General features: G+C 50.1%; 1 protein-coding gene across 1 annotated transcript; it reads right to left on the reverse strand.

Annotated features, from left to right (window-relative positions):
- Nucleotides 1-2,132: 2,132 nt before the first annotated feature.
- BCL2A1 (BCL2 related protein A1) lies at nucleotides 2,133-8,577 on the reverse strand. The gene is made up of 2 exons (XM_036278115.1): nucleotides 8,170-8,577; nucleotides 2,133-2,411 (listed from the first exon to the last, which is right to left on the reverse strand). Exons 1-2 carry the CDS (start codon nucleotides 8,575-8,577, stop codon nucleotides 2,304-2,306), a joined length of 516 nt encoding a protein of 171 aa, XP_036134008.1. The 3' UTR covers nucleotides 2,133-2,303.
- Between the last annotated feature and the right edge of the window lie 1,936 nt (nucleotides 8,578-10,513).

The following is a 10,513-nucleotide window of genomic DNA, read 5'->3' on the forward strand; positions in this document are numbered from 1 at the left end:
CAACGTAAGTCCAGGTGAATTTCTGAGGATGTTAGTTAAAGCTGGGGACAGTGAAACAAGGAAGGGCTGGGAAATGAGCCCAGGCTGGGCTGCTTCGGCTCACTGAGAGGTCAGAGAAAAGGGGCCTTGGGAACAGGTTGAGGGGGTTTGCTGGGGAGGAACTGCCTCTGCCCACTGCTGCCCTGGTTGCAAGCCTCCTGGGAAATGCTTGCCTTAGGGAGGGGGGCTGGGTCCTTTGTGTTGAGGCTTTTGTCTCTTTCTTGCAGGTGGGAATCTTAGGGGAGGGCTTCAGCGGAATATGCATCCGTTTTCTAGGTGTGCTCCTTCAGGGTCCTGGTCTTCACTGATTGGTCAGTGTGAGGGCAGGGGGTCTCTAGTCTTTGCAGCTGGTCTTGGTGTCGTCCACCTGGCTTTGCTGCTTTTCTGGGTCTGGAGCTGAAATACAACTGAGGCCCACGTGTTATCTCCAGGGAGGTGACCTTCTGCACCTGGTGAATTGTCTGCCATTTTGTTCAGCTCCGTCTTGGTTTCCCTGGTCCACTTGTCCTGGCAACTGGCCTGTCTCAGAACAACTGACTCATCATAATGGGAGGGAAGAAAAACAGTCTAGATGCAGGGTAGGTAAACATGGTGGGGAGGACATGTGACGAAATAGCAGGCAAGGTCGGTGAGAAATGAATGGCTTACGTAAATTGTGTTGCAAGTGTCCACAATAAAATCTTCCTGTACAGACATCAGCCTTCACCTTGAGGACAATTTCAGAGAACGTTGATCATGGGTTTGGTTCTCCTGTGAGCCAGTTAGATTTACTAGGAAGACAAGAACCCATCGCCCTAGGCTCAGTCAGCTGTCTTGAAGATCCTGCCTTAGGTCATGAAGCAGATGAGTCAGTGAACACACCAACACTGGGAAAATGACTTAGCCATGCGCCACCCCCATGCGGTGCCCTAATACCATCTTCCATCAGAAAGTAGCCACCCAGAGCTGCCATTTATAAAGAAAGGGTTTGTTTTATTCTCATACAGGGTTAGACAAAGCAACCTTTCCCTGTTAGCAACTTCCACATCCAGCCCCGGCCGGTTAGAGTGTTGGCCCGCGGACCAGAGAGACCCAGGTTCCGTTCCGCTAGGGGCATGTACCTCAGTTGCAGTTTGTCCTCGGCCCCGGTTGGGGTCGTGTGGGTGGCAGCCATTCAGTGTGTCTCTCTCACGTCGATGTGTCTCTCTCTTTCTTCCTCCCTTTCTCCCTTCCACTCTAACTGAGGATAAATACAAAAATGTTTTCAGGTGACTGTTTTTTTAAAAAGTTTCCACATCCAAAATAATAGTGACCAGTTTTAAGTTGGGTGATACCTCAAGGAGGACACATGACACTCACCTGGCCGCTGAAGACCCAGTTTCCCCCAGCTGACCTCGACACGCAGTGTCAGCTCCTAAAAGGAGTGGGAAGGAAGCCGAGGGTCTGGGTGGCACTGGGTGATGAGAAGGAGGTGCTGCAGTGAGGGGGTTCAGGACAGTGAGGACCAGTGTGGGCTTGAGGGCCCATGTGACCCACCCTGGACCTTGGACAAGGTTCTTCCTGCTTTTTAAGGCTTTTTCCTCAAGAGTAGAATGGGGGTGCATCTGCAGCTTCCTCGGCAAGGTCCCAGCCCCAAGGCGAAGAGATCGTTTGGGGAGAGGGGGAGAGGGGGAGGGCAGGTGCTTGAGGACCTATCAGGTTTGCTGACCTCACAGTCCGAATGCGGCCCAACAAAGGACAATTTTCTGACCTGTGACATGTCTCCAGTGACACAGAATCGTTGCCCTGCCTTGGTTCAGACCGTCCCACTGTGTCCTGAGTGGCTGCTATGTCCACCCACTCCAAAGGGCAGGTCAAGGAGTGGAGGCTGGGGGAGGGGAAACTCTAAGCCTCCAGGGGTACTGGGGCCAACAAAAGACAGGGTCAGAGAGAAGTGGGAAGCTGACTCACACAACTGTGCAATCTGGAGCAGTAGGTCACGGACACACCCTTAAGAAAATGTGCTGGGGCAGAAGACAGGACCTTCCTCTTACTCCTCCCCTGAATCCAATACCTGCCCGTACTGAGCGTCAGCCCGCAGTCGGACTCCCAGGCAGGACACAAAATACAGAGTGATACAAATATTTTATTTATTCATTAAAATAAGGACAAAACTTCCATAATTGTGCACTGTCAGGATGTATCATGAGTGTTATGTGTTTGAAAGTAGAAGAAGCAAGTGTGGTCAGTACCTCTTGCAAGAGTCCAGAAAGTTCAGCCAGTTTCGCAATGGCTGTCCTTTTCCATCAGCAGTACTGCTGCAGGAGAAATAACACTCCGCAGATCTTTCCTGTAACTTCCAGGAAAGTCAGCCAACAAGATTTGGGTTCAAACTTCTTCACAAAGCCATTTTCCTATGAGAGAACAGATTTAACATTTTTAAAAATCAGTGGAGACAAACTTTGCTGGACTAAAAAGCAAAGAAAGTGGATGGTTATTCTTCCTGTGGCCTCACGCATTTTACTCCGTTCGCTCTCCCCATCCTTTTCTTCTCCAACCGCAGAGCAGCACTGCGCGAGAAGTGGAGCGGAACTGTGTGTGATGCTAGTATTGAGCAGCCACGTTCTATTCCTATTTTATTATTTTTTGTTAATCCTCACCCAAGGATATCTTTCCATTGATTTTCAGATAGAATGGGAGGGAGGGAGGGTGAGAAAGAGAAACATCGATGTGAGAGAGACACATGGACTGGTTGCCTTCCTCGTGATCCCAGCCACTGAGGCCGGGAATCGAACCTGTATCCCAGTTCTGTGCCCTTGACCAGGAATCAGACCCTCAGTCCTCAGGCCAGAGTTCTCACCGCTGAGCCAAACCGACCAGGGCTAGCATCCACAGATTTAAAAGGAAAAAAGAAATAGGCAGAATTGATTTTTGAAATTTATTCATCTAAAATATTATGGTTTCAATATGTATTCAATATGAAAATTATTAATGACGTGTCTGACAATCTTTTGTATCACATCTTTAAAATAACATGTATTTTGCCCAGCCAGTGAGGCTCAGTGGTTGAGCGTCATCCCCTGCACCAAGAGGTCACCAGTCCCGGTCAGGGCACATGCCCAGGTGTGGGCCAAATTCCCAGTGGGGGCATGCAGGAGGTGGCCAATCAGTCTTCTCGCTCATCAATGTTTCTATCTCTCTCTCCCTCTCCCTTCCTCTCTCTAAAATCAATAAAGAAAAAAAAAAAGTTTAAATAACATGTATTTTGGCTTAGCCAGTGTGCCTCAGTGGATCGAGTGTCATCCCATGGACTGAGGGGTCCCAGTTCAATTCCCAGTCAGGGCACAAGCCTGGGTTGTAGGCTTGATCCCTGGTGGGGGCGTGTAGGAGGCAACCATCAATGTTTCTCTCTTTCATCGATGTTTCTATTTCTATCTCCCTTCCTCTCTCTCTAAAAAATCAATAAAAACATAGTTTTAAAAATAAATAAAATAATATGTATTTTGCACTTACAGCTTATCTTAATTCAGACCAGCCACATTTCAGCTGCTCAACTGTCACAAGTGGACAGCAGTTCTAGAGGGTAGGAAGTCTCCTCTTCTCCCCTTTCTCTCTCAGGTATCTGGCCCTGGCTGGGTGGCTCAGTTGGCTGTAGCACTGCCCCGTGCACCAGAAGGTTGAGGGGTCGATTCCTGGTCAAGGGTATGTACCTGGGTAGCAGGTTCCATCCCCAGCCCTCGTCTGGGAGGCGTGGGAGGCAACCAATCGATGTTTCTCTGTCCACTCTATCAAAAAAAGTAAAAATATAATAAAATATGGGTGGAGACCACACCCATGGTCAGTATTAAAACATTATTTCTAAAAAGGGAAAATGGGGGGTAGGGAACTCAAATGTCTAACCATTGGGAGTCAATTAAGTAAATTATGACACTTAAAGTTGGTGGAATATTCTGCAGACATTAGAAATGTTAACAGAGAATATGTGAGGAGACACTGAAAATGTTTTTAACTTAATGTCACATGAAAAAACTCTTCTATATACCTTCATTGTAATTGTATCTGCATGCAGATAGGTTAGGGTAGGGGTGATTTTTTCCTTTTTTTTGAGAGAGAGGAAGGGAGAAATAGAAATATCAATGAGAGAGAGAAACATCAGTTCGCTACCTCCCACACCTCCCCAATGGGGATCGAGCCTGCAACCCAGGCATGTGCCCTGACAGGGAATTGAACCGGGACCTCTCAGTCCATGGGATGACGCTCAATCCACTGAGCCACACCGGCCGGGCTGAAAAATATTTTTTAATGATGCTATTTGTCTATTAAAATACTATGTAAAAATAAATATACAAATGAGGATTTGATATCCTATCAGTCACATAATATTACATAAGGATATCTAGATCTGGTCATTTCTGGGAATAGTTTATTAAGTTCAGCTACCTTGGTTTCAAGAAAGCCTAAAGCATAAGATAATGCCCTATATCAATAATCCAGAGAAAATCAGACCCTCAGGATTTTACTCAAGATACAGGGAAATGCCCTGATGTTGTCCCCACCTGGCTAGCGATCATTTCATTCAGAAAACATTCATTGAGCGTTTGGCACTTGCCAGGTAGTGTTGTGAGCAGGATCCCTGCCCTCCTGCGTGGAGCTGAGGGTTGGTGTGAACGCCCTTCCCACTCCCTGGCCCAGCACAGGCCCGGGAGAGCGCTCTCCTGATGAGGACGGAAGTAGAAGAGCCCCCCAGTTCCAAGGGGCGAGGAGGCTCATCTCGGGCACACGCGGGTGGTTTCTGAGACCGGGGCTGCCTCAGGAACGCTGAGGTCAGCAGGGAGGAGCACCTGCCTCCTGCCAGAGCTCGCGAGAGCCAGCCCTTCTCAGCTCTTCACATGGGAGTGCTGGTAGCTGGACAGGGGTGACAGCAGAGATGAGAGCAGCCGGAGGGAAGGGAGGAGCGCAGGGAGGGAGAAAGAACTCATTCTGATAAAAATGAGAAAGAATAGATTCGGAGCTTATAAATCCCATTATGGATACTTGGGTCTCCCCCCAGCCCCAATTTAGGGCATCTGTTTTAGATGGTGATGAACATCTAACTGTAATTGATTATATAATTAATGGAGATTGAATATATTTATTCAGGGAAGTTAGGCAACACTACTACTCCTACTAATAACAACAGCAAGTACTGAGCACTTATTTGCAGACACTGTTCTAGGTGCTCCCCGTACAGCAGTCACTGACCTCACCCTCGTGCAGTCCCGGGAGAGAGGAGGCAGGTCCCCCTGTCATACAGAGGGACTGAAGCTTAGGGAAGTTCAGTAACTTGTTGACATCACAGAGGAGCTGGAAACACACCCAGGTCTGTCTGCTTCCAAGCTGTGCTGTTCTCCCCTCTTCCTGGTGACCCCACTAGTACAGGCACATGTGCTAGTACAGGAAATAACTGTCCATTTCCCCTGAAGTGCATCATTCGAGAGTCAGTTCATTCATTTGCACAGACTTGTCCCAGTCGCTGTGAGAAGGCACCTTGCCCTGCTGGAGTGGGCGGCTCGGAAGAGCCCGCCCCCCATGAACAGAACAGCAGCGCGTGTGAGCTGGGAAGGGAGGTTGAGGCTGCTCTGAAATGCCCAGTGTTTCCCACATCTCAGATCTGAGTTATCAGGTGTCAGTCGGAAGAGCCCGCCCCCCATGAACAGAACAGCAGCGCGTGTGAGCTGGGAAGGGAGGTTGAGGCTGCTCTGAAATGCCCAGTGTTTCCCACATCTCAGATCTGAGGTGCTCAGGTGTCAGTCGGAAGAGCCCGCCCCCCATGAACAGAACAGCAGCGCGTGTGAGCTGGGAAGGGAGGGTGAGGCTGCTCTGAAATGCCCAGTGTTTCCACACATCTCAGATCTGAGTTATCAGGTGTCGGTTGAGAGCTTGAACCCTACCTAAGGACTTGGTGGAGGCTGAGTGTGGTGTGCGGGCACGCTCTGTCTTTGTGCCTCCACCCAAGACAGGCTCACCCTGCCATGCTCACACTTACACCTGTGCCTCCCCGAAGATAACTACACTTCTAGGAATTCTCAGAGACAGCTCCCTACCCCCACAGGTTATGAGTTCCAGGAGCTCACAACACTTATGTTAAGAGGTTAAATTTTCAAATAACATTCCTCACTGCCTCAGTTCCAAATACTGCAGGCACAGAGCACAGTCCCTGCCAGGCTCACGCATGGGCCTCCGTGCAGGAGGATGTTCGCCCTCCCTTGAAAGCTCCACAGCACAGCCGAGATCCCCCAGCCCCAGGTCAGGCTCAGAGAAGAGCTGCAGGAAGACAAGGGGCAGAAAGGGCGGCGCTCGCAGAGGTCGGGTCATTCTGCAGGAGGCCCCGGCACGATGCAGAAGACTAGGACAGGATCGCTTCAAGTTCTCAGACATTTGAGACTGCACACACCTCTGGCTTCAAAAGCCAGCTAGCAAACTGGGAGCTGCCTGCCACACCTATAAAACTATTTTGTATCCAGATTATTTGAAGAATTCCTACAAGTCAATAAGAAACAGACAAAATAATAGGAAAATGGGCCAAGAATATAAGTAGGCAGTTCCCTAAAAAAGACTTGCCAGTGGTCAATAAACCTATGAAAAGATGCTTAGCCCCAGTAGTAACTAAGGAAACAAGAATTAAACCAGGTAATTTAGGGATATATGTTTAACTCAACAGAGCGGGGAAACAGAGACTGCCATAACCTAGTGTTAGTCGGCTGGGCGGGGCCAGCGCCTGGGATGGGAGTAACAGTGAAAACAGGAATTTAGTAAATGAAAAAATGTGCCTACACCACAGCCCAGCAGCCACCCTAGAGAAACACAGGGAAGGCACGAACAAGGTATTCAGTGACGCGTCATCTTCATGACTGCGAACTGTGGAAATAACCTAAATATCCATCAGCTAGAAATGACATTCTATAGACCCGCACACAGCACACATGTAGCACTCTTTTAAAAATACTGTTTTAAATACCCTTGGGTGAAGAAAAAGCAGAATATGTTCTATTTATACATATAAAAAAACTTTTTTACAAAGAAGTACTATGTATGTTTTCTATGGCTATAATCAATGCCTATGTTTTGCATGTAAAATAATTGATAACAGTGATTACCTCCGGGGAGAGGGAAGGGATAGGATTGGAGGTGGGGGAGAGGGTCCCTGGGGGCTTTCAAGGGGTAAGTATCAGGTATTGGGGTGTGGAGAAAAGCACACACAGCGTGCTGTGGAAGGCCCCTCATCAACACGAGTTCCAACACAGGCCCCCTCGTGGTTCTGGTTTTCTGAAGCATTCATAATAAAGTGAATTTTTATTTGGAAATTGTAGGATAAAGTTTCTTGCTGGTGGTGCAGTACATTACTTTTATCATCAAGCTTTAACAGCCAGAATTTGTTATATAGAAGATTGAGGGGCGTAGGAATCTATCTGTAAGCAATGAACTTGCAGAAAGTTACACCTGCTTGTTTCAACGTCGTAAATACCTAAATAACAGCATCTATTATCAACTCTCTTGCCGGGAAGTCTATGTTGTCATGACAACCCCAGCAAACAGTAAGTCCTAGACTAGGCTTTGCACTGTTGGTTCTAAAAATGGGTTAGAGAGCCCCACTGGTGTGGCTCAGTGACTGGGCGCCCACCCATGGACTGAAGGACCCGCTGCCTCCCGGTCAGGGCACCGCCCAGGTTGCGGGCTGGATCCCCAGTAGGAGGCGTGCAGGAGGCGGCCCGTCCGTGTTTCTCTCTCACATGGATGTTTCTCTTTCCTTTCCTCGCTAAAAAATCAATGAAAATATGTTTCTTAAAACTACTTTATTAAAAAAATAAAGATGGGTTAGAGAGATCTTTAAAATATAATCTTTATACACACACAGGGTGGGGCAAAAGTAGGCTTGCAGTTGTGGGTATGCAAAAGTTCATTCTTGGATTATAATTTATTAATTATCGTATTATTTTCCATACGAACAGCTGTAAACCTGCTTTTGCCCCAATACACACACCACTCTGCGCCCTGTAGGAGTGTGTGTGTGTGAAGGGGTGTCCGCAGACCCTCCTACACTGCTCGGTCAAAGCTGTGCGACATCTCCGGGGCCCGCAGCTCGCTAGCGGGGAACCTGGAGCGCCCGGGCGCGGGGAAGCGAGGACCACGTACCCAGCCGCCGTGCTGCCGGATCCACTCCCCCGCGGTCCTCGTGAGGAACTCGGCCACGAAGCGGGAGACCTCCTGCGCAGTGTCCGCGTCCGGGGCGCGCTCCCCCAGCAGCTTCTTGGCCAGGATCCCCTCGAAGGCGAACACCGTCACGATGCGGCCCCAGTTCACCACGCCGTCCTCGAACTCCTTCTCCATCACCTCGTTGAAGATGGCCCTGGCGCGCTCCACCGACGGCACGTCGAAGTCCAGCACGGGCTTCAGCGTCGCCTCGATCTCCGTCTGCACGGCGAAGGCCACCTCCTGCAGCAGCCGGGAGGCCCGGCCGGGCGCGGGCGCCGGGGCCTGCAGCACGTAGCGCAGGTAGTCCCGCGCCAGCCCCTGCACGTACCCGGGCTCGCAGTCGCTCATCCTGCGGCGGCGGCGGGCGAGCGGTTCCCGGCGGCGGGCGAGCGGTTCCCGGCGGTGGCCGAGCTGTCCCGGGCGGCGGCCGATCTGTTCCCGGCGGCGCGGGCCGAACTGGAGCCCGAGCGCGGCGCGCGGCGATGTGACAGGTGACATGCGGGCCGCGGAATTTCTGCTTGCATCACCCCTGGGGTCCGTCCTCCGGCGGTGACGTGGAGGCCGCGGTGTAGAGTAAAGAGCACGCTGTTTCCCAGCGAGAGGCCACTTCCCCATCCTGGCCGGGTCATTTCGACTTTGGGTCTAGGGCGCAGAACCCTGGAAACTCCGCCGCGCCGGGGGCGGGGGCGGGACGGCGGCGCCGCCCCTGCGGAAATCCGGCAGCTCCCCCAAAGCCCACTGCAGAACCGCCTGAGGCCGCAGGGCCACTTCTGCTGTCTGTGCCCCAAGGAACTGAAAACGGACGCAGACATATACTTTTGGTTGTGGTTGATCTTCACCTGAAGATACATTTTTCCATTGATTTTTTATTTATTTTTATTTAATTAAGTTATTTACTTTAGTTATAGATGTTTCTCCTTTTCCCCTACTGATACCACCCTCCCCGGTCCTCCCCGCCCTGTCCCCAGCTTTGCTGTCCATGTCTGTTGTTCATGCACACATGCATATAAGTTCTGTGGTTTCTCTCTCCCCCCACCCCCTCTTCTGGGGATTGTCAGTCTGTGCCCCACTTCCACATCTCTGGGACTACCCCTTTTCTCAGACTTCATTGATTTTTTTTTTTTTTGAGAGAGAGTGGAAGGGAGAGGGGAGAGAGAGAGAGATACATTGATTGGTTGCCTCCTGTAGGCACCCCAGGTTGCAATCCAGCCTGCAACCCAGGTAGTGCCCCTGACCAGGAATCAAACCCCAGACCCCTTGGTCTGCAGGCCAATGCTCCAACCACTGAACCACACCCTCCAGGGCTCCATTGATTTTTAGAAAGATGGGACGGAGGGGGAGAGAGAGAGAAACATCACATCAATGCATTGTCTCCTGAACATGCCCCACCAGGACCAGGGCTGGGGATCGAACCCAAGACCCTTCAATGCACAGGCCACGGTCTGACCACAGAGCCATACCAGCCAGGGCGCAAATTTATGCTTAGACACGGATACTCACAGCAGCATTATGCCAGGAGGTGTGAGCTGCTCAAATGCTCACGGACAGATGAATGGATTAACAAATGACAGAACATGAGTCAGCCATAAAACCCTACAAAACATTATGCCACCCAAAGAAGCCAATACATGAACAAGCCATGAGTAAATCCACAGAGAGAACTGCAGGGACCAGAGGAGGGTGGTAACTATTTACTAGGTACAGGTTTTGTTCTGTGACGAAAATGTTTGGGGAATACATAGAAGTGATGGGTCACAACATAGTGAGTATCCTAAACACCACTGAACCGTTTACTGTAAAATGGGTCATTTTAGCCATGGCTGGGCAGCTCAGTGGGTTAGAGCATTGTCCTGATATGCCAAGGTTGCAGGTTCGATCCCTGGTCAGGGCACATACAAGAATCAACCAATGAATATATAAATAAGTAGAACAACAAATCAGTGTTTCTCTCCTTTCCTCTCTCTCTAAGACCAGAAGGAACAGAATGAACTGTGGTACCAGACAGAGCACTGGACTCTGAGGCACAGGACTAACTCAGTGTGCCCATTGGCACAGGGGCACGGAGCCAAGAGCAGGCAGCTTTCTCTCCAAATCATCACCGCGCATCCTAAAAACCACCAAAAGAATGGGAGATTTATCTTGTCCCCCGTGACGTTCCCACAGGGACAAGGATTTCTTAAAAAACAAACAAACGAACAGATAAACAAAACGGTAAAAGTATGCAGTTTAAAAGCTGCCGTGGACCCTGGCCAGTTGGGCTCAGCAGTTAGAGCATCGGCCCACC

The sequence above is a fragment of the Molossus molossus genome, unplaced genomic scaffold, assembly GCF_014108415.1.
Source record: "Molossus molossus isolate mMolMol1 unplaced genomic scaffold, mMolMol1.p scaffold_m16_p_24, whole genome shotgun sequence".
Classification (NCBI taxonomy): Eukaryota; Metazoa; Chordata; class Mammalia; order Chiroptera; family Molossidae; genus Molossus; species Molossus molossus.